Source organism: Sorex araneus, chromosome 9 (genome assembly GCF_027595985.1).
Source record: "Sorex araneus isolate mSorAra2 chromosome 9, mSorAra2.pri, whole genome shotgun sequence".
In the NCBI taxonomy this organism is placed as follows: Eukaryota; Metazoa; Chordata; class Mammalia; order Eulipotyphla; family Soricidae; genus Sorex; species Sorex araneus.
Window position 1 is genome coordinate 4,005,055 of NC_073310.1, and position 27,750 is coordinate 4,032,804.

The window sequence follows — 27,750 nt, forward strand, 5'->3', positions numbered from 1 at the left end:
TTGGCGCTCCCACCCACCCCTGACCCCTCGACTGTGTGTGGGCCCCGAAGCCCCCCAGAGAGGCTGCCCCCAAAGCAGACGGCCTCCTCGCTCCACGCATCCCCTCCTTTTTACCTTTTGGAAATTTTATTCTATTGGGTTTGACTTTTTATGGTCGGGGCATCTTTGTTAATTCCGCTACTCCCCACCTAAGTGGAAAGCAGGTGGCGCCTTTGAGAAGACTGAGAACGTCCCTTGAATTGGTGCCGGCTCTGCGGGTTTATCCCAGTTACCCTTCCCCGCTTTGATGTGAGTTATTTTTAAAAAAACAGTCATTGTTTGTAGTTGAGGTTTTCTTTCCTTTTCAGGTCTTGCTTGCGTATAAAAATAGCAACGATGGTAGGAAATCGTGCGCACACGAGACCTCCTGGGGACTCTTCCCCCAGTGCCACGTTAATTATAGTGGAGTCTGGGCTAATTGCCGCGTCTCTGCCAGGCGCTGAAGCTAGCTGGCTCTCCCACGGGAGGCTGGCCAGGGACCCGCAGAGCAGCTGAAGCCGGGGAGAATCTAGTAGGAGGGCCCCAGGGAAGGAGAGGGCTTATTTATATGTTAATTGGACGGTAATTGAGAAAAATGTTGTCAGGGGGCAGAACTAGGCGGAGCCAGCTAGAAGCTGGAGGATGCTGAGAGGGAGGGGAGGGGCCCCAGCTGGGAACCCCCGCCCTGGGGAGATGAGCGGGGCGGGATGAAGGTGTCCACGGCAGGGCGGGAGGCCAAGGGAGTGGCCCTTTCTTTCTCCTTTCCAGGGACGAGGCCGGAAAGTTTGAGAAGCAGTTGGTGAGGCGAGTTCCGAGTCGCGGCTAAGTCACCAGCCAGCTTTGTTCAGCTTGAAGCAAGAGCCACGTGTTGAACGAGACGCTGGGTTTCGGGTGCACTGGCCAGTGCCAGCGAGGGACGGGGAACTCTGGGTCGGCCGGAGAGGAGTTCGGGCCTTCCGGAGGCCTGTCCCCGCGGGAGCCGCGCCAGGCAGCCCGGGCCTAGCTCACGTCGCCCATCAGCCCGTGCTGTCTCAGCAGCTTGTTCAGCCGCTCGATTTCTTGCTCCTGTCAGTACAAAGGGGAGGAAGGCCTTGAGCTGTGAGCCGCGGGTCCTGGGGACCTGGTGAGACACTTGGGAAGGAGGTGACGCCTGGGCCCAGGCTGAAAGGACCCGGGGTGCCGGGGCGTGGTGACCGATGGGCGCCCCCCCGACCCCCGGGCTCTGGTTACCTTCTCCGTGCAGCTGAACTCGAGGTGTTGGATCTTGGCCGCCAGCTGCGCGTTCAGCTGCCTTAACCGGAGCAGTTGCCGCTCTGAGCGCGTCTTAACAGAAATGATTATCCCTGAAAAAGAGGCGAGGGTGTCAGCTCTGGAAACAGAACCCAGCTTCCCGTCAGATGTCCCCCCTGGGGACCAGCCATCGCCCACGGCCTCTGGTGTGGAAGGTCACGGCCTCGTTGAGCGGCAAGCTGCTGGCCTGGGTTCCGGCCCTGGCATCCCGTGTGGTCCCCCAAGCTGATTCCGGAGAACTCCCCCAAGCAGAGCCAGGAGGAACCCCTGAGCACCGCCGGGTGTGGCCCCCAAACCGAAAAATAAACAATCCCTGACCCGCCGTGTGCGCAGCCCCTGCCTGCCGCTCCCGTTCCTCCCCGCACATGCACACGGGCCAGCCGGGCGCCCGGAGTGGGGCCCTTCCTTCCCCCGCAGCTGCGACCTCGCAGGGTCAGGCCAAAAGGAGACCTCGACGGACGAAGGACTGGGGGATGGGCCCCACTGGATGGCCCCCAGATGCTCATGCTGCCCGGGGCTGCCTGTCCCTCCCCAAGGAGGTGTGAGCGCGGTGGCCCCTGGCGTCCGTGTGCACCAAGCGCCTTTGTGGCTGGTGCTGTGGCCTTGAGCGGCCCAGCCCGTCCGTGTCATATTAAGTTTGACAGTGGCACAGTAATGGGCACCAGCCAGCCTCCCCAGCCCTGCCGCACTGAGACAAAGGAAATGAACAAGTCTTACACATCTGTTGGTTTTTTTTGGTGGGGGGGCGCTAAGAAATGGAAGTTTCACTGTGGGGTGATGAGTTCAAGAGTGACTTATAATTACTAGTTTACCTACCCCAGTCATAAGCTGCGGGACAGTGCCTTTTCCTGAGTGATGAATGCAGTAATCAGCATGAGCACTTTACTAGGAGCCACAGGACCCAGATGAATGTGTTACGGGGCTTGAGGGCCTGAAGAGCCCCCAGGCGGAGGGTTACACAGACCACCACCGAGGTGATGCGCCCCCCACTGGCAGGGTGCACACTGGGGGGGCAGCGGGCGGGGGCCTGGGCGTCTGCCAGGAAGGACGCCTGCTTGGACAGGCCCACCAACTCTCCAGACAGCACCCGAGGGTGCTGCATGAGCCTTAGTGTGGAGGTCCCAGACCAGTCTGGGAGCACTGCAGAAAAGCACACCCCACACCTCTCACCACACTCCTTTGTGTGTTGTTTTGTTTGGGGGCCACACCCAGTGGTGCTCAGAGGACCACTCACAGCAGTGCTCGGAGCACCATATGCGCTGCCAGGTTCGGTTTGGAACTGGGGCCGGCTGTGTGCAAGGCAAGCACCTAACTCCTGTGCTTGCTCTCTGCCTCCCAGACTCCCCGACTCTCTAAGAAAACCAAAGGGGGTGACCTCGGAGCATTCGGGTGGCGGAGCAATAGGGCGGTGCTTATCTTGCAAGCAGCCAGCCTGGGTTCCATTCCCGGCACCCCATATGGTCCTCAGAGCTGCCAGGAGTGATTCTCCAGGTGTGACCCAAACCCCGCACGCCACCCTCCCCCAAATAAACTAAAGAGGCTCAAGCACATTTCTTAGGGGGGCTGAAGCCTCCCTGAGTGTTAACTGAGGGGTCACAACAGGAGACTAGGGCCTGCTGGTAGGATGGAGAGGGCATAGGAAGGTTAGAAAAACACCACGGTCGAGGTAAGACCGAGAAACACTGACCCAAGCACAGCTCAACGGCAAAGCACCTGCCCTGCCACACGAGACCCCAAGCTGTGTTCCCAGCACTGCCCTAGCCCAGTGGCACTGGGAGCCTTGGCACCACACCAGTGCATGACTGGCACACCACAAACGTGTGACCGTGAACGCAGAAATCAAAATGTGTGAGCTCATACATGAGATACAGCCGTGCGTGTGTGTCGTTCCTTCAACAAGCAAAGGGCAGAGAAGTGAGAGGGTGTCAAGGCTTTCCGGCGGGACAGAGGAACAGTGGCCCAAAGCCCAATTCACAGGTAGCCCACCCCAGTTCAATCCCGGCACCCTGCAGCCCCTTGACCTCTGCCAGGTAAGGCCTGGGGTCCCTTGGGTACCAACTGGATGGCTTTTATGGGCCCCGAGCACCAGGGCCCTCACCACACCACACCATCAAGCCGTCACATTGAAGCGCCTGGCAGGAAGGGTCCCCCCCGGAAGCACCTCTTCCCCCAATAAAAATGACTGACTCAGCAGGCCCACAGCATTCTAGCAGCCCTGACTAGTCCAGTGCACTGGGACATTAAATAACCAGAGACCACTCTGTCCACGCCAAGCCAGCCTGTCACGGCTCCCTCAGGGTCTGTGGGGGGCACAGGACTCCCCACGGAGAATGGTAGAGCAGCCGTTCACGGTCAACAGGTTATCCCAGGAAAGAGGCACGTCCTCGGAAGGCACGTGCTGTGGCTTCTGAGCGGAGAAGCTGACTGGCACCCCCTTGGACGGGCCCATCCTGAGGAGTGAAGGGGTTCGTGAGAACACGCTAAGGAAACCCCAGATTAAAAACGGGAGCCATGGGAACCAAGCCAGGAGGGGGCCATTGTATCAGTCCGTGCTTTCCACTCCCCTCTGTCTGTCTTCCTTTCTTTTGTTTTTTGGGCCACATCTGGCAATGCTCAGGGTTACTCAGGAATTACTCCGGGAGGTGCTCGGGTTATTATGGGGTGCTGGGTATTGAACCCGGGTCAGCTGTGTGCAAGGCCAGCGCCCTCCCCGCTGAACTGTTTCTCCAGCCCCTCCAGGTACCTTTCACGATGCATGGGCGCACGGCCTGCTGATGCGCGTGCCTGAGCAGCCCTGCGCTCTCCCCGAGGGTCCTGGAGAGGGTGTGGCTGGAGGGCGCCCCCATCCCGGAACAGCCTCCGCCCCAACACAGGGCACCTACCATTGATGATCCGCGCCACCCGCCACAGCCGCAGCAGGATGAGCAGGTTGAGGGCCTCAAACTCGTGCTCCCAGAACACGAGGACGATGTCTAGGACGAAGGACACCACCACCACGATGGCGTCCAGGATCTCAAACTTGTGGTGGAAGAACTCGAGGCGGAAGACGAATATTTTGAAGAAAACCTCCATCATGAAAAGGGTCAGGATGGCGATGCTCAGGTAGTGGAACACCTGCGCAGACAGGAGTCGTGGTGAGGGGCCTGGGCTGGTCCCCACGGCAGCTGGACTAAGTGAAGGGCTGCCCCGGGCTAGGGCAGGGAATTCACTAGGCACCGGGCCCCGCGGTCCTGCCCAGAGGAGCGAATCCTGCAGCAGGAGCATCAGGCAGGCACAGATGCCCCTGAGGCACATCCCAGCCACCAGGAGCTGCAGAACCAAAGGCTGGAGACTGACCCAGCAGCTGACCGCGGGCCCTGACCGGAAACCATCACCAGTGAGTGGAAAGAGTTCCCACGCTTGGTCTGTAGTGACTGACCTTAACAAAAGGGAGCTTTCCTGGCAGGGCAGGGGAAGGACAGAGCCAGTGGGGACAACCAGAGGCAGCAAGAAGCCTGCCAGGGACTTGCCTGCAGGACTCAGCGGTCAGTGCAGGCCCCGTGACCGTGAGAGCAAACAGTGAAGCTCAGAAGAACCCACAGGGCAGGAAGACAGACACGCCTGGGCCCCACTCGGCCACGCGGAGGTTTTTCTTAATAAAAAGACACCAGCCCCCAGGTGTTGGGGGGAAGTGGGGCGAGAAGGCACGAGCGCACCCCACCCCCACGGGTGCAGTCAGGCGGGGAGAATGTACAGACATGCCAAGGGGCGGGAGAGAGTGCAGGGGTCCTCTCTCTCCACAGACCCCCGGAACACCATTGGGGTGTGGTCCCAAGCACAGCTGCCTGGACTCTGGGTGTGGCCTGATGGCCCCCAAGCACAACTGGGAGTGACCCTGGGCCCTGAAGCACTGTGTGGTCTCACCCGTATTTTTAAAAAATACTTTCTTGGGGTCAGAGCAAATACAGTGGGTAGAGGGGCTGGAGCGATAGCACAGAGGGGAGGGTGTTTGCCTTGCACGTGGCCGACCCGGGTTCGATTCCCAGCATCCCATAGGGTCCCCTGAGCACCGCCAGCCGTGAGTGCATTCCTGAGTGCAGAGCCAGGAGTGACCCCTGTGCATTGCCAGGTGTGACCCAAAAAGCTAAAAAAAAAAAATACAGTGGGTAGGGCATTTGCTTTGTATGTAGCCAACCCAGGTTCACTCCCGGGCCTCCCCTGTGATCCCCCAGCACTGCCCGGAGTGACTCCCGAGTGAAGGACCAAGAGTGCCCCTGGACGTGGCCCCAAAAAGCCAAATAAGTAAATAAAAATAAAATTAAATAGACATTCTTGGGACAAATGAGGAAATTAGAATACAAGCAGGCTGTTACCGACTTTAACTGGGGCTACTGATGTTTTTTTATGAGAACACAAGAGGTAATGACGGTTCTTAGACACACTGAAGTATTTAGGAGGGATGGAGCAATAGTACAGCAAGTTTTATTGGACCCGGCCTACCAGGGTTCTATACCCGGCATCCCATATGGTCCACGGAGCACTGCCAGGAGTCATTCCTGAGTGCAGAGCCAGGAGTAACCCCTGGCCATCACCCCATCACCAGGTGTGACCCAAAAAAGGAAAAAAAAAAAGCTAAATATTTAAGTGCTTGAGGATGTCAAAAGAAGTGTAGAAAAAAGTAACAAAATGTGTATTTGCCATTTTTCAGAAAGAAGCGTGAAGGTGTGAGAGCCAGTATAAGCAGGGCGTTTCCCTGGGCGTGCGGAGAGTGGAGTAGGGCAGGGGGGAGCAGGGCTCTGAAACGGGAGCCCCAGAATCAAAGGAGAATCCGCTGCCAAAAGGCAGCGCAGGAGCTGCTTTGAGGTGCACCCGACTTCCCTGGTGCTGCTGCTGGGGCACCCGCCACTCTGGGGAGAGGGTCCAGGTCTCCCCCGGGCAGTCAGTGTGGAGGGGGAGCAGCAGGTGGAGCCCCGAGAAGCTGGGCCAGAGCTCCCAGGGTCGCACCAGCGCTGCGCGGCTTCCCGCGTGCAGGGGCAGAGGCGTTTTCTCTGCTCCTGGACTCGAAGCGCCCGTCTGAGCCCCCCAGCCAGGGCGACACTTTACCCTGGCGGCATAGTTGTTCTTGTCGGGCTGGATGATCCTCAGGTCCAGGATGAGCTCGGCGAGCACCAGCAGCGCGTCCAGAATCACCAGGCAGATGATGATGACCTGCAGGCCGAGGAGGGTGTGAGGACCGCGGGGCCAGCTCCCCGCCGCCCCCCGCACCCACACCCGTGCAGGGGCTGCCTCGGGCCCTCCTGGGCAAACCCCGGGCCGGGATGCCAAGCAGAGAGGCTCTGGAGGGGGCCCTGGGTGGAGGACCGCGTCCAGTCCCCCTCCAGCCCTGCCTGACCCCACGTGGGCCCCTCGCGAGGGCTGACCAGGACTCACAGCTCCTTCTCACTCGCACACCAAGCGGGTCAGCCCTGGCGAAACCAAGAACAGCAAGTTCCCAGAGTTTCCCCTTTTCTATGTCTGGGGCTCGCCCACGCCTAGAGCAGCAAAGAGTTGGGAACGCTCGGCCAGAGCCGCCATCGGGGAAGAAGCTGGAGGCCTGGCCGCCGTGGGCATTCGGGTGGCAGAGATGCCCACGCCGCACAGAACAGCTTGTCCGGGGCAGGCGGACCTTCCTCCCCGTTTGGGTGCAGAGGGCTGGGCGGGGTCAGTGAGGGTGGCACAGTGGTCTGGTGGCCAGAGAGGCAGCGGCACTGAGGCGCTTGGGTAGGGCTCACAGCGTGTCCCCCTCACTGGCCTCAGCCACTCTGGACCATCCCTTCTTCCCCAGGCCGTGTCTCTGAGGCTCCCGGGAGGAGCGAATCTGACCCCTGCAATCAGTTAGCCGTGGTCCGCCAGTGTCAACACTTCAGGCTGAGACAAAACGGCTCAGTCCAAGGATGGCCTCTCCCACCTGTGACCGTCTCGAGCTGTGGCTGGTTATGGCAGCAATCAGAGCACCGGATGCTGAGTCACTCCCGCCAAACACCCTGCCGCCGTGGAAGCTCACCTACTCGCCTTGGAAGACATCAACCAGCTGCAAAAGTTTCTTGGACACCGGTCCCCGGCTGAGACTTCCAGGCCACTCTCAGTGCCAGTGCCCGCCCAAACGGAGCCCCAGCAAACACTGGCTCCTACATTCCGAAGTGGCTGCCGTGCCTCCGGCCAGACATCACCTCAGGACTGAGCCTCACAGAGAACTCAACCTGCCAATATGCAGGTGCGCAGGTTCCTGTGGCTGAGAGCCTGGGGCCTTTTTGGGGTTGAGACGGAATACCTCCACCCACCTGCCTGTACTTCTGGAAACCCCGACAGTCACGCCCACACCCCAAAGCTGCTGCCCAGTTAAAAATTTAACTCCAGGGGTCGGATCAGTAGTCCAGCAGGGAGGGTGTTTGCCTTGCACGCGGCCAGCCTAGGTTCGATCCCCGGCATCCCATATGGTTCCCTGAGCACTGCCAGGAGTGATTCCTGAGTGCAGAGTCAGGAGGAACCCTGGAGTATTGCTGGGTGTGACCAAAAAACAAAAACAAAATTGAATTCCAGCTGGACCATCCAGTTAAACATTCTGGATTTCCTGGAGTGCGAGAGCTACATGTAACATCTCCAAGCTCTGACACTGACATCCCAGTGGGAGCACACCAGATTGGATGGGGTATAACGTAGAAGCTAACCAATCTCAGCCAATGAAAACATTAGCCCAGGAGGCCTAACTTGGAACAATAGCTTAGTAATCCCTGCAACAAAGACTTACTGTCCCCATGGTGAGATACAGTAATTTTCACTAATTTTCTTCTAAGGAGACATTTTTTGATCATTCTGTTAGCAATGTATTGGTAACAAGCACTATAAAATAAGTTGTTGTGGGCCTCTTATGGGGGCGGGCCTGAGGGGTGGCTGGGAAAATGGAGACAGTGGTGGAGGGAAGATAACAGTGGTGGTGGGTTTGGGGATGGAATACTGAATGCCTGGAACAAATCACCTTGAACAACTTTGTAAACCACAGTGTTCAAGTGAATAAATGTGTGTGGGGGGGTAGGATGCAGAAAGATAACTAAATACACCGGTTGCAGGGTCTAATAAAGCATCTGATGCGGGGGTCGGCTATGAAGCTCGCAGGCAAACTGCGAAGTTTCACATGTCTCCACCCCCAGGGGCCTGAGAGAGGCTCAGTCCCCAAGTGGCCGCTCCCTTTCGTACTTCGTCCTTGGTTGGAGGGTCCCGAGGGAGCCGAGAGCTTCTTAACACCAAGACAGGGAGTATTTGACATGAACTGTCGGGCCGTGGGGGGGCCGTGGGGGGGCCGTGGGGGGGCTGTGGAGGGGCCTCGGAGGGGAGGCGCCCTGGTGTGGATGAGCCAGGAGACCGGCTGTCCAGGAAAGAGCCGGACACAACAGAGGGTCCGTGACTTGGCCGATAGCAAACCTCCCGAACAGGCGAATCCACTGAGATGCAGAGGCTGAGGCCTACCTGGTTCAGGGTTCCGGGGCGGCCTGTGGGATGCGGGAATTGTCGGTGGAAATTGTGGCGGGATGGTGAGACCGTACTGTGAATGCACTGGATGTCACTGAGCTATTCACTCTGAATATCCAAGCTGCTACGTGGATCTCACCGGAAGGAATTTCACAAAACTGCAAACCCTGTTCTGTGACAGGTCTCTGAGGCCTTGGACTTGCCCACTCACAGCAGAACCAACCAACTCCCTCACAGACATCAAACCCAGGTCCCAGGCACCGAGAGAAGGAGGCCCGGCACCGATCACACCTCAGCCTGTGTGGAAGGACCCCCTTCCCCACCACCCGTCTCCTGCCAATTTCAAACTGTAACTAATTATTGTGGCAATTAAAGCCACATTGCCAGCCCTACACAGTTTTTCTGAGGGGTTTTCCCTGACAAAAGTGCCGAGAATTTGTTTCTCTGGGGGTCCAAAAGCACAGCAGAAACACCATCTGCACTCCTATGTTCACTGCACACGATCCACAGTAGCCAGAAGCTGGAAACAACCTGAGTGCCCGAGAACAGACACATAGATGAAGAAATTATGGTGCATCTACACAGTGGAATACTATGCAACTGTTAGGAAAAATGAGGTCATGAAATTTGCCTAGAAATGGAGTCGTGCTGAGTGAAATGAGTCAGAAGGAGAGGGACAGATATAGAATGCGTTTATTTATGGGATATAAAAAAAAGTATGAAACTAATATCCAAGGCCAGGGAAAATGGACAAGGCGATGGGGGGGGGGGGTGGTGGTGGAGGGTAGTTAAGATAGAGGAGGGTCCAGTCTGACAGTTGGAAATGATCACTCTGGACAAGCAGGTATGGGGATATACATGATAAACTTTCAGCACCTGTACCGCAAACCGTAATGCCTAAAAGGAGAAAGAGGGAGAGAGAGAGAGAAGTGCCTGCCATAGAGGCAGGTTGGTGTGTGGGGGTTAGTTGTGGGGGGAGGGAAACTGGGGACATTGGTGCTGGGAAATTACACTGGTGGAGGGACGGCTTTTGCTGGAACATTCTATGACTGCAACCCAATCATGAACGGCTTTGTAATGCTCTATCTCAGGGTGATTCCATAGAATAAAAATAAACACTGGGGCTGGAGCAATAGCACAGCAGGTAGGGCATTTGCCTTGCACGTGGCCAACCTGGGTTCGATTCCCAGCATCCCATATGGTCCCCTGAGCACCGTCAGGAGTAATTCCTGAGTGCAGAGCCAGGAATAACCCCTGTGCATCGCCAGGTGTGACCCAAAAAGAAAAAGAAAAAAAAATTAACACTAAAAAAATGCTGAGGCTTTGGGAAGCTGAAGAACCGAAGTGCCTGGGGCAGAACAGCTGGCGGAGGGGATGGCGCTTCCCGTCCCCCACCCCAGCCTAGACCCCTCAGTCCTGCTGGGCTTGGCGTGGCTGAGCTTCACAGCCCTGGGAAGGGGCGGGAAAGACGAGAGCTGCCTCCACGCCCAGCGGGAGGTGCCGGGCCAGCCGGGGAGCAGGCGAGGGAAGTTGCTCCTGGCCCTCGGGGTCCGCCGAGGCTGCGCGAGCCCCAACAGTCCCCACACCGCGTCCCTGGCTCTGTCCAGCCATGAAAGCAGGGGGAGACACAGCCCCGAAAGGGATTCCAGAAGCTTCTTGTGCACAAAGCCCCAGCGCTGCCTCTCGGGGGCAGTCGCCCCACTCCCACCCCACATCCGGCCCGGCCTGCCTCCCATCGGTCCACGCAGAACCTTCCAGAGCCTTCTCCCTGAGGGGCCCCAGGCCCGTCAACTCAAACGGCCCCTCCTCGAGCCTGCCTTGGGTCTCCCGTCCCCACCAACTCAGAGCCGCGTGGAAAGTGTTTCTCAGAACCAGCATCCACCGACCCATTCTGGGAGCCCCCTCCCCCACCCCCTCCCCACAGCGACTCCCCCCATGACCCTGGGGTGTCCCCACCAAGACCCGCACCCCCGTGCCCCCTAACGACAGGAGGTGCCAAGAAGCGACTGTTCCCCAGGAGAAGCCTCCCTGGGGGTCCCAGCCAGGGGTGGGGGTCGGCCTGAGCCCCGGGGGTGGGGGAGGAGGGGGAGGGCTCCCTGCGAGGGGGCGGCCGGGGCGCCCGGCAGCTGGCTGCTTCCTTCTGCGCCTGAAATTGGGGGTTTGGGATTTCAGCCCCGATGGCTTAATAGCCACTTTCCTCTCCCGTCACGGGGGCGGCACCTCGGGAGGGAGGCGGCCTGTCAGCCCGCGGGAGAGAGGCCGGCTGGGGGGCTGCCACCGGGAGGGGCGGAACCGTGCCCAGGGGGGTCGCAGAGAAGGGGCTGCGGCCTGCTGGGGCGGGGGCCTGGGGGTGTGGCTCCGCCGGCTCTGTCCTTCCCAGACGCGACCGCGGGCTCTTCCACACCCACGTTTCCCGCTCTTGTTGGTGCCCGCACCTGGGTGGGCACAGCTGAGCCTGGCGGAACTTTCTGGGTTGACCCACAGCGTCGGCGCCATGTGTGGGAGCCGGGGGGGCCCCGAGACCTGCTGGGCCAAGGCCAGGCCCCGGCTCCTGCCTCGACGATCGGCTGAGGGGCTGCGAGCCGATTGGCCTCATAGAATTCCCCACCTCCATGCTGGCATGCAGCACGGTGGCATGAAGCCCGTTCACAAGCTCTTCGCCACTGTCAAGTTCCAGAACCTTCTCGCCCCTTGCAGATGGGAAACGTGTGTCTATCCAGAAGCCACCCTCCTCCAGCCTTCCCCCGGCCAGCGGGGACCCCAGGCTGCTCCCGGCCTCCTGGGTCAAGGTGCTCTGCACATTTCCCACACGCTGGAGGGCCTGGGGGCGGTCTTGGGGGGTCTGGCCGCTCTCAGCCAGCACCATGGAGGGGCCTTGGCGGGGACCCACAGCCGGGTTCTGAGTCTGTCGGGAGGTGGTGGGTATTTAGGGGACTTTACATCACAACTCATTTTTTCCCCTCAACAACAGGCGACCTGTCTGGGGCAGATGGGGGGGGGTGCGGGGGTGCCGGGTGCCACGAGTGAAGGGGGCGGGGGCAGAGACGGGGCCCCACACCTTGGGCCCCCGGGGGGCTCTGCCCACCTTACCTGAAAGCGGTGGGAGCTGAAGAGCTTCCTCAGGGAGGTTCTGAACTGCGCTGAGGGCCGGGGCCCGGGCTGGGCGGGGGCGGCGGCGCCTCTGCCCTCCTCGGCCCCTGCCGTCGCAGTCGCGGGCTCCTCCTCGTCCTCCTCCTCCTCATTCTCCCACTTCTTGTAGTTGAAGTTCCAGGTGTGGTAGTCGTCCCCCACCACGGTGAAGTGCCGCAGGAACTTGCTCATCCTCTCGGCGCCGCGAGCCGCCTTGGCCCTGCGGGTGGCGGCCTGGAGGGGACAGGGAGGCAGCGCTGGGCGGGGCGGCCCGGCTGGACGCCCACCCCCACCCCCACCCCTCGCAGACACTGGGGCACGGCGGTTTCTCGTGATCGTATTTTTGGACTCCAGGGACGCGGGCCTGTGAGGCAACAGGAAACCCCAGATCCTGGCAGGCCCGTCTGTGGTCGGACCCACGCGATCGTCCCGCAGTGCCCCCACCCCCCGGCCCCGTCATCAAGGACCCTCATGGGCCGCGTGGACACGCCGCGGGAGCAGCCCAGGGGGCAGAGACTTCCCAGGCCGAGAGCCAGGCCAGGCAGAACCTAAAGTAAAAGTGCCCCGAGTTTCGCCAAGGGCGAGGGCCGCCTTCCTGCCACGGGTGAGTGGGGCCGCCCAGCCTTCAGCCTCAGACACACCCCGGACGGCTTCGAGGCAGGACGCCCTCTGCCCTCGACCTGCCCCCCCGACCTGCCCACCATGCCAGGCCTCGGGTGTCAGCCGAGGAAGAGGAAGCAGATGAGACAGCCCAGAGGCCCGGACGCAGGAAAATCCCAAGAACAACCACAGGCCCCTTGCATCGCCATGTCGTCCTTGCACGGACAACAGCCAGTGCTGGATTAGGGGATGAGGTCAGGGGCTCCTCCCAGGGTGTCGGAAGGGGCGCCGGCGCCACCAGCCAAGGAACGGGCCTGGTCCGGCCCCGCAGAGCTGGTGCGTCTCTGCCCGAGGCCCCGGCTCTCCAAAGGGGAGCTTTGCCATATGTGCTGGAATCAGAGCCACGTTCCAGAGTCTTCCCTGAAAGGTGCCCCATCACGGCGGGGATTTCTTCAATGCATGAGCTCAGGGCACTGGCGACACCCCCCTGCCCCATTCAGGGGTCCCCACGCCCCACTGCCCTTTCTCCAAACGCCCCCTCCGCACGTCCTGGGGTTCCACTCTGCTGCCTCAGGAGACACTTTGCTTGCTGGCATCCTTCAGAGGAAGACCTCACACATTCATTGCTGGGCCACACCTGGCAGTGCTCAGGAATCACTTCCGGAAGAGCTTGGGGGATCCTCTGGGGTGCCAGAAACAAACCCGGACTGACTGTGTGCAAGGCAGGCTCTCCCCCGACTGTGCTCTCTCTCTCTCTCTCTCTCTCTCTCTGTCGGTCTCTCTCTCTCTCTCTCTCTCTCTCTCTCTCTCTCTCTCTCTCTCTCTCTCTCTCTCTCTCTCTCTGTGTCTCTCTCTCTCTCTGGCCCTAAGACATCGATTTTTTTTTTTTTTTTTTTTTGCTTTTTGGGTCACACCCGGCAATGCACAGGGGTTACTCCTGGCTCTGCACTCAGGAATTACTCCTGGCGGTGCTCGGGGACCAAATGGGATGCTGGGAATAGAAACTGGGTCGGGGGGCTGGAGTGATAGCACAGCGGGTAGGGCGTTTGCCTTGCATGCGGCCGACCCGGGTTCGATTCCCAGCATCCCATATGGTCTCCTGAGCACCGCCAAGGGTGATTCCTGAGTGTAAAGCCAGGAGTAACCCCTGTGCATCGCCGAGTGTGACCCAAAAAGCAAAAAAAAAAAAAAAAAAGAATCTGGGTCGGCTGCATGCAAGGCAAACGCACTACCTGCTGTGCTATTGCTCCAGCCCCAGATCTCGAATTTTTGAGTACTGGTTACACCAGACTTGGGCCCAAGGTGGCATCTACGTTCCTGGGTGTCCCTCAGTGCCACAGCTGTCCTGGGATGGTGGCCTTGGTTGTGGCACCATCATGGAGCTCCAGACACGAGGCGTGGCCCCACCTGGCCTTTGCACAGCTGTCTGGGAAGTTCAGAGCACAAACGGCCCATCTGCCACCTGGAGCGGCCCCGCCTTCTGCTCCCTCGAGCCTCTGTCCTGCTCCTGGTTACCTCACCGGACACTGTGGGCGCCGTTCAGAGACTGTCTCAAGACAGACGTTTCTCTCGTGGCCACTTCTCCACCCTGCCCACTGCCGGCCACTTCTAGCTCCCTGGGGCCTCCCGCCCACTCTCTAGAGGGCAACCAGAAAGAACTTTCTAGCACATCAGTGAGATCATGCCCAGCCTTCCCTGGAACCCCACAAATCTGGGCCCACGCAAGGGCCCCCTCTTCCCGGCAATGCCCGCCCTGCCCCCATCCTGGCTCTGTCACATGCCTCAGGCTTCAGCTCAAAGCCCTCCTGCCCCGACAACCTCCCCCCTCCCAGGGGCGTGCTGTGCCCCCTCCCTGCCTCGTCTCTCCACGCACGCACGGCTGGCTGGCGTCCACTTGTCCTCTGCTGGCCACCTGCCTCCCCCAGGACATGGTCTTGAAGTGCCACGGGAGCCAGACCGTTTCCGGTTCCCTCCCGGGCCCCGAGCCCCAGAGCGTCGCTCTGGACAGAAGCTCAAAACCTCTGGGATCGAAGTGACGGCAGCGGCGTGGGGAGGCGGAAGGCAGGTCTAGAGATGAGTGGAGAGAATGCCGCCCATGCAAAACATTTTCCATACATGCAAAAGCCCCGTTCTTTTTTGGGAGACGAGTGAAACCGTTTCAGAGTGTAAACGTGCAAAATCATGAAATTTCTGGGCATGCTCGAGTGGCCAGGCCCCTCCGGAGCCCGGCCGGGCGGACAGCACTAAATGGACATGCGTCACCTTCCCTTGCTCCCCGAGAGGTGTGAAGAGAATGAGAGGAAGGAGCTGCCCCCCCCCCCCCCCGCTGTGCTGGGCGCCGGGCCACAGGTACCTCCAGACTCCGTGACAGAGATCCTGCTAAGGGTGGCCGAGCCCCGCCCCCTCAGGACCCGCCGTGCTCCCAAGGAAGCCGTGCAGAGAGAAAGCGCCCCCTACAGGCCTGCCCTGAATTCTTTCTTTTCTTTCTTTTTTTTTTTCTTTTGCTTTTTGGGTCACACCCAGCGATGCTCAGGGTTACTCCTGGCTCTGTGCTCAGGAATTACTCCTGGCGGTGCTTGGGGGACCATATGGGATGCCCAGGATTGAACTCAGGTCAGCTGCATACAAGGCAAGCGCCCTGCCTGCTGTACTATAGCTCTGGCCCCCTGCCCTGACTTCTAAACAGCAAAAGCGCCACCAGAGAGAGTCGGGCCAGATGGGAGCGGTGTGAGTGGCCGGAGTCAGGGCAGAGCAGCCACGGACACCGGCGCCTCGCCAGACATCCCAGAGTGGCTGGAAGCAGACCTCACCGAGCCGGCCACAGCCGGGGTCCCCTTTACCAGGAATGCGGCTTCCATGGACGAAGCCCTGGGTTCGATCCCCAGCACCACACACATACACACATATACACATTTGCAATTTTCAAGCTTTCCATGTTTGAGTCCCAAGTTCAATCTTGGGACCGCTGCCCCCCTAACTCCCCAGGAGTGACCCCCCCAAAAAAAATTATGGCATTACTGGGAGTAGCCCAGAGCAGCTGGAATGTTCATCATACAATAAGAAGGGACTATTCGGGGCCGGAGCGATAGCACAGCGGGTAGGGCGTTTGCCTTGCACGCGGCCAACCTGGGTTCGATTCCCGGGATCCCATATGGTCCCCCAAGCACTGCCAGGAGCAATTCCTGAGTGCAGAGCTAGGAGTAACCCCTGAACATTGCTGGGTGTGACCCAAAAAGCAAAAAAAAAAAAAAAAAAAAAAAAGAAGGGACTATTCAAAGAAGCAGAAAAAAACAGTGTGGCTCCAAACTGGTAGAAACAGTAGCTGATTCATTGCAAATGGACAGATCTCCGCCAGCAGAGACTTGAAAATAGTTGTTACAAATATTTGGGGAGGGGGTTTCCAGGAAACCAGGAAACGTGGGAAGAGACCGTTTCCATGGGGAAATAGAAGCCATAACAAATACCCAGGTGGACTTCCCAGAACTAAAATTACAACCAGGAGATGAACAAACCGTCACTGCACAGCAACTGCCCCGGGGTCAGTGAGGACGGGCGGAGAGAGGTAAGGGGAGGCCTGGGTCAGCCCCAGCACCTCCCGGAGCTCTGAGCACACAGTCAGGAGCATCACCAGGTATGGCCCCCAAACCAACCAAGCAGAGATCAGGGAACTTAGACGGGGCAATAGAAACTGTCCAGTGGGAGCTCAGAGGGAGAGAGGACTGGCGGGGGGGTGTCGGGGGGAGAGAAACTGCGTAAGGTAGTGGCACGTGACCTGGAGTCCCAAGACGAAGGAGAGAGACCGGGCAGAAGAGTATCTGGAGAAACGGTGGGCAAACAAATTCCTCTTCTGGGAGCCAGAGAGTGCAGTGGGAAGGCGCTTGTCTGGCGTACACCAGACCCGGGTTCGATCCCCGTCACCCCTGAGCCCCACCAGGAGTGACCCCTAAGGGCAGGGCAGGAGTAAGCCCTGAGCACTGCGGGGTGTGGCCCCAGAACAAACACAGACACAAAATCAACGTCTGAACCAGGGAGGCAGCTGGAGACCCAGGACCAGGATTGTACGAGTCCCAGAGCAGAAGAGTCGGGCGGGGCAGAGAGGGCAGGGCTCAGGGCACGTGCCTGCTCTGTGCCCAGTCTGGGTTCAACCCCTGGCATCTGCAGTCTCCTGATCATCGCTGGATGTGGCCCTGGAACCCCCTGGGCACTGCTGGGGCAGGGGTCCTGGCACTGCATCCTCTGAACCTGTGACCCCGGGGGCCCCTTGGTCAACTTTTTTCTTAGCCAAACTGGCACACCTGGGTAATTTCATATGGTTTACCTATTGTTTTGTTTTGTTTTTTGTTTTTTGCTTTTTGGATCACACCCGGCGATGCACAGGGGTTACTCCTGGCTCTGCACTCAGGAATTACCCCTGGCGGTACTCAGGGGACCATATGGGATGCTGGGAATCGAACCCGGGTCGGCCGCGTGCAAGGCAAACGCCCTACCCGCTGTGCTATCGCTCCAGCCCCTTGTTTTGGTTTTTGAGCCACAGCTGACAGTGCTCAGGGGTTTTACTCAAGGCTCAGTGCTCAGAAGTCCTGCTCAGCAGCGCTCAGGGGTTTCTATGGTACCAGGGATCAAAGGCAGGCCTCCCATGCCCAGCCTGTTGAGCTCTCTCAGGCCTGGCTTCATATGGTCTACCTTAATACACTCGTACCTGTTTGGGGCTGTTTTTAATCATATGCAGAGAATATGTGAATATTCACTTAAAAACCAAGAGACAGGGGGCTGGAGCGATAGCACAGCGGGGAGGGCGTTTGCCTTGCACGCAGCCGACCCGGGTTCGATTCCCAGCATCCCATATGGTCCCCTGAGCACCGCCAGGGTAATTCCTGAGTGCAGAGCTAGGAGTCACTCCTGTGCATCGCCAGGTGTGACCCAAAAAGAAAAAAAAAAAAAAAAACAAGAGACAACGTGGAGGAACAGAATCTCACTCCGAGCTGGCCGGCTTCCCCTCTTCCCAGGACACGCCGGCCATGAGGAGAGCAGGGCAGCAAAGCTCAACTTTGGGGTCAGGGTGATAGTCCAGTGTGTGTGGGGGGGGCGGCATTTGCCTTGCACACAGCAGACCTGGGTTCGATTCTCAGCATCCCATATGGTCCCCTGAGCACCTCCAGGAGTAATTCCTGAGTGCAGAGCCAGGAGTGACCCTTGTGCATCGCCGGGTGTGACCAAAAAAGCAAAATAAATAAATAAATAAAAGGAAAGCTGGACTTTCTAGCAACCAGAATGATGATGCTGTTCAGATAAAAGCTTTTTATCTGGGGGAGGGGGGATGTTGGGGGAAGGGTTGGGTCATTCTGGAGGTGCTTGGGGGCTGCTCCTGGCTCTGTGCTCAGGGGACTCTGTGGTGCTGGGACACATCAGAATAGCCACATGCCAGGCAAGCGCCTTCCCTGCTGTACACTTAGCTGTACACTCACCCCGCCCCCCCCCCGCACGACCCGCCCCCCCAGGCCGCTCCTCCCCTACACAGCGGCCTGTGTCTGTCACCAGCCGCTGCTCACGACCCCCAGAGTCAGAGTGGGTGTGGCTGCTCCTGCAAATCCCTTGGGGGCCCCTCCCCTCCCTGGGGGTCCCTATTTTTAAGATCAGGGAAGTCCTTAAATAAGCGCAACCGTAGCTGCTTTTCCTCCCTGCGGCCGGGGAGGAAGTTTGAGGTTTGTGCGAACAACCCCTGAGATGATTTGGGGACTGCAGCAGCCCGTACTCCCAGACCTTCCTCTCCCGCTGGAGTGAGGCTGCCCCCCTCCCCACGCCAGGAGCGCTCATGGAGCCCCTCCAAGAGCCTCTGTGCACGCAGGGCCCTGCAGAACAGAGGACGGGGCTGGAGCGACAGCACAGTTGGGAGGGCTCCCGTCTTGCATGCGGCCGTCTTGAGTTCCTTCCCCGACATCCCAAGGGTCCCCCAAGCCCACCAGGAGTGAGCCCTAAGCTCAGAGTCAGCCCTGAGCACAGCCAGGTGTGGCCCAAAAAGACAAAACAAAAGCAAAAACACTAGACAGACAGGCTGGAGCGGTAGCACAGTGGGGAGGGCATTTGACTTGAACGCAGCTGACCCAGGTTCGATCCCCAGCACCCCATATGGTCCCCAAGCTCTGTCTGCCAGGAGTGAGCCCAGACAGAAGCCATCACGGCTGCATCCTGGGGAACCCGGTAGGATTCTCAGGGTTCTCTCCTCAGCACCGGGGCACCAGTGAGGTCACGAGCCCGCCAGAACGGACAGACTTACCTTTACATCCAAGGTGGCCATGGTCCTAGGTCTCTGGCCCTGCAATGAGAGGACACGTATGCAGACCCGCCACCTCCTGCCAGCGCTCTGCTGCGTGTTTTGCTACACTGACAAGTTACTGCACTTTTTTGGGCGGGGACCACACCTACTCCCCGTGGGCGGTTTGGGGGCCCTGCATCAGCGGGGCTAGGACATGGCACCCACCTGCAACGCACGCGCTCCAGCCCTCTGGGTCATCTCTGCACACGTACTCAGGGATCACTCCTGGAGGGGCTCGGCGGGGCCCAGGTGGTGCCAGGTCTACCTGCCGTACTATCTTTTCAGCCCCCCAAAAGTAATTTTTTTTTCTTTTTGGGTCACACCTGGCAATGCACAGAGGTTACTCCTGGCTCTGCACTCAGGAATCACCCCTGGCGGTGCTCAGGGGACCCTATGGGATGCTGGGAATCGAACCCGGGTCGGCCGCGTGCAAGGCAAACGCCCTACCCGCTGTGCTATTGCTCCAGCCCCCCCAAAAGTAATTTTTAATGAAGGTGACAGATGTCGTAAAAAAGCTTAACCTCAAAGCTTTTTATCTTTAATATCCCCCTGCCCTCCCAGAAGCAGATACTGTTGGGTTTTGTTCTGTTTTAGGGTTTTTTTGTGTGTGTGTGTGCACACCCAGCTGTGCTCAGGACTTACTCCTGACTCTGCACTCAGGGCTCACACCTGGTGGAAATAGGGGGACCATATGGGATGCAGGGAACCGAACTCGGGTCCCCTGTGCACAAGGCAAATGTCCTCCCCGCTGTCCTGTCACTGGTGGGGGGAGGAGGGGGGCCAGAAGCAGCTACTCTTCCCAGTGTCTCGGGAACCCCGGGGGTGATCTCCATCCATTCTCTCCCTCCTCCGGGCTGCAGCTGGGAACGCACACACAGCTCCAACCCTGATCTCGGTGGGTCTCGGAGCCTGGGACTCAACAAGGGACTCCCCTGAGGATGGGATTCAATGTAGGCTCAGGAGCTGGGTGGGGTCAGGTGGGGCCAACGGGGTGGGAAGCACAGGAGAATCGAAGCTTTTTTTTTTTTTTTTTTTTTTTTTTTTGCTTTTTGGGTCACACCTGGCGATGCACAGGGGTTACTCCTGGCTCTGCACTCAGGAGTTACCCCTGGCCATGCTCAGGGGACCATATGGGATGCTGGGATTTGAACCCGGGTCAGCTGCGTGCAAGGCAAACGCCCTACCCGCTGTGCTATCACTCCAGCCCCGAGAATCGAAGCTTTTAAAGACATCAGGAAAGCTGGGGTTCAAGGGGGAGAGCCGCCCCAGGAGATGATGTTGCTGTCCCTCCGGCCCCGCATTTCATAAGATTCTTAACCCCAAAGATGTTCATCTTCCCCACCCTCCCGCCATCCCCAGAAGAGGGAGACGGGGAAGGACCATGCCGCCGAGGCACTGGGTGCTGCTAGATGCTGCCAGAGGAACCAGATTCTCCCAGGAGCGCCTGACAGCAGTCAGCACCTTGCTGGGGCCCCCAGACCAAGGCTGGACTTCGGCCCTGCTACGCCCAGTGGGTTTCCTTTGTCGCTCCAAGCCCTGGGCTCTGTGTGTGTGGCCTGTGGGAGAGACCAGCTCTCTGCAAGGAGCAAAGACTGCACAGACTTCCCCGAGGGGCCAACTCTGTGGCTCCTCCCCAGCCTTCTGCCGCTCTGGGGTTCCAGTGAGTAACCCTGCACACCACAAGTGAAGGTAAAGGAAGCAGGGAGGTGCCGGGTGATTTGCTTCCTCCACGGGACAGGAAACAGAAGCAGCACATGCAGAGGAAAGCCCCGGCTTCATGCAGCACTAAACAAGAAAACGTGAAGCCACGAAACCGGACAAGATAAAGGAAAGTGAAAAAGCCCAGTGCTGGCGCGGCTGCAGGGAAATGGGCAGGCCCTGCCAGGGAGACGTTCCCACCCAGCCACATAAATCCATGAGCCCTGGACATCATGGCTGGTGCCACCAACCAGCGTCAGGGGAATGCCAAGGAAGGCTGGAGGGTGCACGGAAGACTCTGAGGGTGGTGGGGAAATGCAGCGAGGGTGCTGTTTGGCAACGGGAAGGAACGTGGAAGTGTGATGGCTGCATGCCCGGCCCGCACCTGGTCACATAGGCTGCGCCTTTCCTGTGTACCAGGCACCGGGTGGGTTTCGGGGTGATCCAAGAGCAGAGGCGAGAACAAGCTCAGGCTGATGTTTGTGCCGCGAGTGGGAAGAGGAAGGAAGCACAAGGCCAGGCGGCCTGTCCCGGGCCAGAGGGTCACTACCTTATCACCTCTGAGGAGGGCTGAAAACCACAGTGCTCAGCCAGGCACCGGGCGCGGCCCAGGCAGAGCCCACAGCAGGGCCCACACACAGAGGCTGGGGCGCAGCGGGTGCCAGACCCCACCTTTAGGCCACGCTCGGGGTGGGGGCCAACCAAGGGAGACAAGGATGGCAGGGAACAGGACTGGACGGTGGCCAGCATCGGGGTCACGGTGGGGAGGCAGGAGGGGCCACAGGGACACGAACTTGCCGCCCACCTAGATGTGGGGGACAGCAACCCCGGAGGGCAGAGGGCAGAGCATGGAGGTTGGGGGGGGGGGGCGGTAAAAAAAACAACAACTCTGCATTTATTTCCACCTTCTTGCTAAACCAGAGGTTGGGGAGGGCTGGGGGCTCCGGGGCCTGCAGGAGTTGTGCAAGGGTTAGCCCCAACATTTTCAAAACCCAGGCCCCTGCCCTTCCCGGGGGTGGGGGGAGAGGCTGCCGCTGCCCGCCCCCTCAACCCCCATTCTTACTCAAGAAGCTTCCAGCCGCTGGTGGGGCTGTGGAAACAGCAGCTCTGAGGGAGGGGGCGGAGAGGGGGGGCCCAGCCCTGAGCCACGGTCACTCATGGACAAGAGGAAAGAGGGCAGGGGACAGGGGAGCCAGAGACCAGCCCCCACAAGACCCCTGCCTGGCGGGGCTGAGAGGCTCCAGCCGGTCAGGATCAAGGGTTTCAGCGGGATCCTTTGGACCCCTGGCGGGGCCGGGGGGCGGGGGGGGGGGCGGTTCTGCTCTCTTCTGCCCCCCAGAGCCTGCCTGCTGGCCCTCCGGCTTCCCCAGGGCGGGCAGGGCCGGAGGGACAGTTTGGGGGTCTCCCGCCCCCACCCCCGCCAACCGGCCTTCTTGCTCCTATAAGCTGGCACCGCTCAGCTGCTGTCACGGCCACGGGGTCACGATCACGGGGTCGGGAGCAGAGGGGCGCAGGCCGGACCCCCGACTCAGAGGTTCCAACCAGGCCGGGATCCGCCGCCCCTCTCCGCTGGCTCTGGCCCCTCACCCCCAGGGCACGTCATCCCCCCCCACCCCTCGGGCGAGCTGCCCGCTGCGCCCTGGCACGGGGGTCCCGCAGTCCGGGCCGGGGGTGCCTGGAGAGGGGGCTGCATCCCGGCCCGGACCCCGCACTTACCCTGCGCCCCGCCACCGGCCACCGCAGCAACTGCGCCCCAGGCCCCGCCGGCCGCGCGTCCCCGCCCCGGCCCGCCTCCACCGCGCCCCTGGACGGCCCGCTGCCCCGCCCCGCCCAGGTCCGGCCCTTTGTCACCCTCCTCCGCCCCCCGCCGACGTGGGGGCGCCCCGCCCCTCCCCCGGGCCCAGCCGGGCCGGCCTTAGGGGAGACCCGGCGCGGGGTGGTGCAGGGTGGGCGGCGCGGAGGCGGCAGCGGGGAGGGGCGCTGGCACCGAGGGCTCCTGGGGAGTTTACTGGCTCTGGGTGCCAGCGAGGGACCAGCGGCTCTCCCTGAGCCCAGCGACTGCTGGCACTGGAGCGCCCCCAGACTGCCCCTCGGGGGCGCCCGGGTGGGGGGTGTCCCAGAGGCCAGCGGAGGGGGAAATCGGACCCCGGCCTAGTTGGAATCCCTGAGTGGAAGGCGTGGGGAGGGGGGGGGGGTCCGGCCTGCGCCCCTCTGCGCCTGACCCCGTGGCCGTGACAGCAGCTGAGCGGTGCCAGCTTATTATAGGAGACGGAGGCCGGTTGGCGGGGGTGGGGGCGGGAGACCCCAAACTGTCCCTCATGCCCTGCCCGCCCGGGAGAAGCCGCGAGGGCCAGCGGGCAGGCTCTGGGGAGCGGAAGTGAAGACCCCCGGCCCCGCCAGGGCCCCAGGGGCCAAAGGTGCCTCAACTCCAGGCTTCTGGCTCCGTGGCACCTGGCTGGGGTAGGGGGGCGCCTCCTGCACCCCTTCCTCAGCTGTGGCTGCAGTGGGCCCAGGTCCCCACCAGAGGCTCCGGAAAGGCAGTTCAGACACGTCCCCCACGCATCGCGTCCCGAGGAGCGTGGGGCGTCACACGCGGTGGCGCCTCAGTGACACTCGCGCCGGCCTCTGGACTCCTGCTCAGAACTCAGGGCGCAGGGCAAAAGGATGCGACTGTTCAGGAACGAAGATTTTCAACAAGGATAAATGGAAATCAAATACGTAAAAACTGTGTGATCCGAAATTGGATCAAAAATATTAGCATGAACTAAATGTGTTTTTAAAAATTATATATATAGGGGCTGGAGCAATAGTACAGCGGGTAGGGCATTTGCCTTGCACGCGGCCGACCCAGGTTCGATTCCCAGATGGTCCCCTGAGCACCGCCAGGGGTAATTCCTGAGTGCAGGAATTACTTCTGCACTCAGGAATTACCCCTGGCGGTGTAACCCCTGTGCATCGCTAGGTGTGACCCAAAAAGCAAAAAAAAAAAAAAAAAAAAAAAAAAAATTTATATAAATTATATATATGTATATAGCTTTGGTATATATATCTCTCTATATGTCTATATATATCATTTTGGTTTTGGGCCACATGCAACGGTGCTCAGGGAGGGACCGGGAGCTGGCCTGGCATGTGGCCGACCTGAGTTTGATCTCCGGCATCCATGTGGTCCCCCACTCCCGCCAGGAGTGATTTCTGTGCACAGAGCCAGGAGCAAGCTCTGAACAGATCTGGGCGTGGCCCAAAATCCAAAACCAAACAAGAAAGTGCAGAGACTTGGGAAGAGCAAAGTGGGGGAGGGAGATGCTAGAGTATAAACTGAAATGCTGGCGTATAAAACCTTTTCCTAAAGCGCACCTCAGGGGCCGGGCACGCGGCTCTGGCAAAGCGCACGCCTCTCGAGTAAGGCCCCGAGTTCTGCCTCTGGCACCCCCAAATAGCAAAAACTCCAAAGGAACAAAAATAAGACCCAGGGCTGGCAGCAAAGGACCAGCAGGCGGGTCTCCACGGAAGTGCGGCCAGGGCCTTGTGCCGGGGGCGAGCGATCACCCACAGGGCTTTTGCCTTCAAAGCTTCTCTGACCCCCAGAGACTTTGAACTTGGAGTGCCTTTATTTATTTATTTATTTATTTTGCTTTTTGGGTCACACCCAGCAATGTTCAGGGGTTACTCCTGGACTGCACTCAGGAAATTACTCCTGGTGGTGCTTGGGGGACCGACCATAAGGGATGCTGGGGATTGAACCCAGGTTGGCCGAGTGCAAGGCAAACCCCCTACCCATTGCGTTATGGCTCTAGTCCCCCACTTGGGGTGTTTTGCGACACTTAAGGGGATGACACTTACCAACTCAAGGCAGAGAGTCTTTTATGAAGCTGCCATCACTTTTTGTTTTGTGCCACGCCTGGCATGTTCAGGGACCATTCCTGGCCGCCTCAGGGTAGCATGGAGGGTTACCGGGGGATCGAACCCGGGCCAGCTGCGAGCAAGGCAGACGCCTTACCTGCTGGACATTTCTGAGGTCATTTCAAGCTGCCATTTCTGAGGCTACACTTGATGACACAAGCTCACTGAGGTATGCTCACAGGGCCCAGCCCTAATTTCCCTAAGCCCCAACACACTGGGCTCTGTGACGGGAAGATGAAGCCTGCCAGGCGGAAGCCAGCAACTGAAACAAAACAAAAGCCCCAGACTCCCCTGACGTGGCCCTGGCAGTGGCAGAAGCAAGCCCTAGCTTGAGAATTCTCGGGAGCCTGCAGGCGCGACCCCGTCTCACACCTGTGTGCAAGCTGAACTGCATCAAGATTTTGCACGTTCCACTCACCCCGTTTCCCTGGCCCGTGGCCGGTCTGCCCACTTGGTGGCAGTGCTGGGGAGGACACTGACTGAGGCAGGGCAGCGCCACCCCTGTGTGCAGGGCCACACCTTCAGGGCTCTCTCCTGTCCATGCTCCAGCCCATCCCGAGAGGCAAACTCAGGTCTGCGGGAGTTCAGTGTCAGCCCAGGCGCAGAGGGAGGGTCCCCGCGGTTCAAAGATGCATGTCCTGGCCCGGCTCAAATATGTACAGAACACAGGGGAACCGGAACCAGTGGGAACGAAAGCTAGAAACAGGTCCTCCAACTTCAGACACGGGGGGTTATCAGCTAGAAGACATCACGGGGCCACAGCGCTAGGACAGTGGGGGAAGGCGCTTGCCTTGCCGGTGGCCAACCTGGGTTGGATCCCGGGCCAAGAATTCCCTTTGGTGGGGCTGGAGCGATAGTCCAGCGGGGAGGGCGTTTACCTTCCATGCAGCCATCCCGGGTTCGATTCCCAGCATCCCATGGTCCCCCGAGCACCACCAGGGGTAATTCTTGAGTACATGAGCCAGGAGTAAACTCTGTGCAACGCCGAGTGTGACCCCACCCAAAAAAAAATCCCTTTGGTAACTAGCTGAGAAGTGTGCCCTCAAGCAGCTGGGGGCTGGGGTGGGGCCAAGCTTGAGCCCACAGCACGAGCTGTCTGCCCGCTCTTCCCCACCACTCTCTCCACTCACCAGCTTGCCAGCCGGGGCAGGACCGTGTACCATGTGCCGTGCGGGCCGGTCTGCCCAGCAACACAGACTCTGACCCTGTAATACCGGGGAGCTAGAAGGCAAAGGGAAGACACGTTTTGAAGTGGCTCTTCAGAATTTTTCCTAAATAGGAATCTTCGGGGATTATTAAAATCCAGTATTTGCAAAAAAAAAAAAAAAAAGGGGGGGGGGCTGGAGTAATAGCACAGCGGGTAGGGCATTTACCTTGCACTCAGCCGACCGGGGTTCGATTCCCAGCATCCCATAGGATCCCCTGAGCACTGCTAGGAATAATTCCTGAGTGCAGAGCCAGGAGTAACCCCTGTGCATCGCCGGTGTGACCCAAACAGAAAAAAAAAATCCAGTATTTGGTCACATGTACTTATCTCAGAAAAACTGGGTTGGGGCTGGAGTGTAGTACAGCAGGGAGGGTGTCTGCCTTGCACAAGGCCAACCTAGGTTTGATCCCCGGCATCCCATAGCCCCCCCCCCCCCCCCAGCAATGCCAAGACTAGTTCTTGAGTGCAGAGCCAGGAGTAACCCCTGAGAATTGCCAGGTGTGATCTAAAGAGCCAAATAAATAAATAAATGGTTTGGGACACAGGTACTTCATACTCCCCAAATCGAAGTCTTGGCCAGGGCCATAGCTCGGTGGTAGTGTGTATTTTGTAGGAGGAAGCCTGAGTTCTTGACACAAAACAACAAAAAAACCCAAATCTTACATGTAACTAAAATTGCCAGATTTCCCCCAAGTTTGACATTATGCAGGAACCAATCTGTAGGCTCCTGGGCCACACCCAGCAGTGCTCAGGGCCGGCTCCTTGCTCTGCTCAGGAGTCACTCCTGGCAGTGAGCGGGTGACCCTATGTGGCACCTCACCCCCCTAACGCCTACCTCTTCAGCCCCAACATTTCTGGCCGCCGCCATCACCTTCGTGCTCCTGCTGTATTTCTGCCCCTTTATAAAACTAAGCCCTGACTTACTTTTTTGTTTTTGGGTCACACCCAATGCACAGGGGTTACTCCTGGCTCATGCACTCAGGAATTACTCCTGGCGGTGCTCAGGGGACCATATGGGATGCTGGAAATTGAAGCTGGGTCAGCTGCATGCAAGGCACACACCCTACCTGCTGTTAAGCCCTCACTTCTGAGGGGAGGAAAGAGGCCCTTCTGGCAGGCCCATCACCGAGTCAGGACACATGTGCCGAGCAATAGGTTCTGCTCAATTCTGAGACGACGACTTAAGTTTATGATCCCTCTAGCTGAGGCTCTGTGCAACCCAAGAAGGCTTCAGAATTTTTAGCTCTTAAACATTGTTGCCTAGGGGGCCGGAGCGATAGCACAGCCGGTAGGGCGTTCGCCTTTCTTTGGTCCGAGCCCTGGCTCCACCCAACCCTCGTGTGACTTCAGGGCTGACCAGCAATCCAACTGCTACCGTGTCCATCTCTCTCGAGTTTTTGACTCAAATCTTTTTGTTTTTTGCTTTTTGGATCACACCCAGCGATGCACAGGGGTTACTCCTGGCTCTGCACTTAGGAATTACCCCTGGCAGTGCTCAGGGGACCATATGGGATGCTGGGAATCGAACCCGGGTCAGCCGAGTGCAAGGCAAACACCCTACCTGCTGTGCTATTGCTCCAGCCCCTCAAATCGTGTTAAGTCGATCTTTTAAGCCATACCTGGCGTGGCTCGAGGGACTATATAGAGTTCTGGACATTGGATGTTGGCCGGCTGTGTGAAGGGAAAAGACCCTCCCCGCAGGCTCTCCCTCCAGCCTCTCACTACTGAATTCTGGAACCCCGGGAAGTGACTCCACTCCTAATGTTAGGGTGTAGATCAAAGATGTATGAAGCCACACAAGGAACTGCCATCTCTCTCCCTGCAGCCAGAGGTCCTGAGAGGACAGCAGATAGGACACGATGCCTGGGCTTGGCACAGAGTGTAGGGCAGGAAACCACGAGAGGGCATGCGCTTCCTCCCTCCCTGCAGAGCCGAGGTCTGAGTGGAGCCTGAGGCCCCCAACCGGAACTTGTTAAAGCAGATGCTGCCAAGTTGCCCTCCGAGTGCCGGTGCAGTGCCCAACAGCACCCAGGAGGGCAGCTCTTGATGCAGAAACTGCTTTCCAAAAGACAAGCAGTGTCTTCGCCCTCTTCCGATGGGCTCGGAG

General features: G+C 59.1%; 1 protein-coding gene across 3 annotated transcripts; it reads right to left on the reverse strand.

Annotated features, from left to right (window-relative positions):
• Positions 1 to 32: 32 nt before the first annotated feature.
• Positions 33 to 22,307, reverse strand: HVCN1 (hydrogen voltage gated channel 1). 3 transcript variants are annotated; one of them, XM_055147277.1, is made up of 7 exons: positions 22,250 to 22,307; positions 18,797 to 18,835; positions 11,884 to 12,156; positions 6,391 to 6,495; positions 4,191 to 4,422; positions 1,249 to 1,361; positions 33 to 1,083 (listed from the first exon to the last, which is right to left on the reverse strand). In XM_055147277.1, the coding sequence occupies exons 2-7, from the start codon at positions 18,815 to 18,817 to the stop codon at positions 1,018 to 1,020; spliced, it is 810 nt and encodes a 269-aa protein (XP_055003252.1). In that variant the 5' UTR covers positions 18,818 to 18,835; positions 22,250 to 22,307; the 3' UTR covers positions 33 to 1,017. The 3 variants fall into 3 exon arrangements, with proteins under 3 accessions (XP_055003252.1, XP_055003249.1, XP_055003250.1); XM_055147274.1 differs by having other exon boundaries at positions 33 to 1,361; XM_055147275.1 differs by lacking the exons at positions 18,797 to 18,835; positions 22,250 to 22,307 and adding an exon at positions 14,400 to 14,550 and having other exon boundaries at positions 33 to 1,361.
• Positions 22,308 to 27,750: the final 5,443 nt, after the last annotated feature.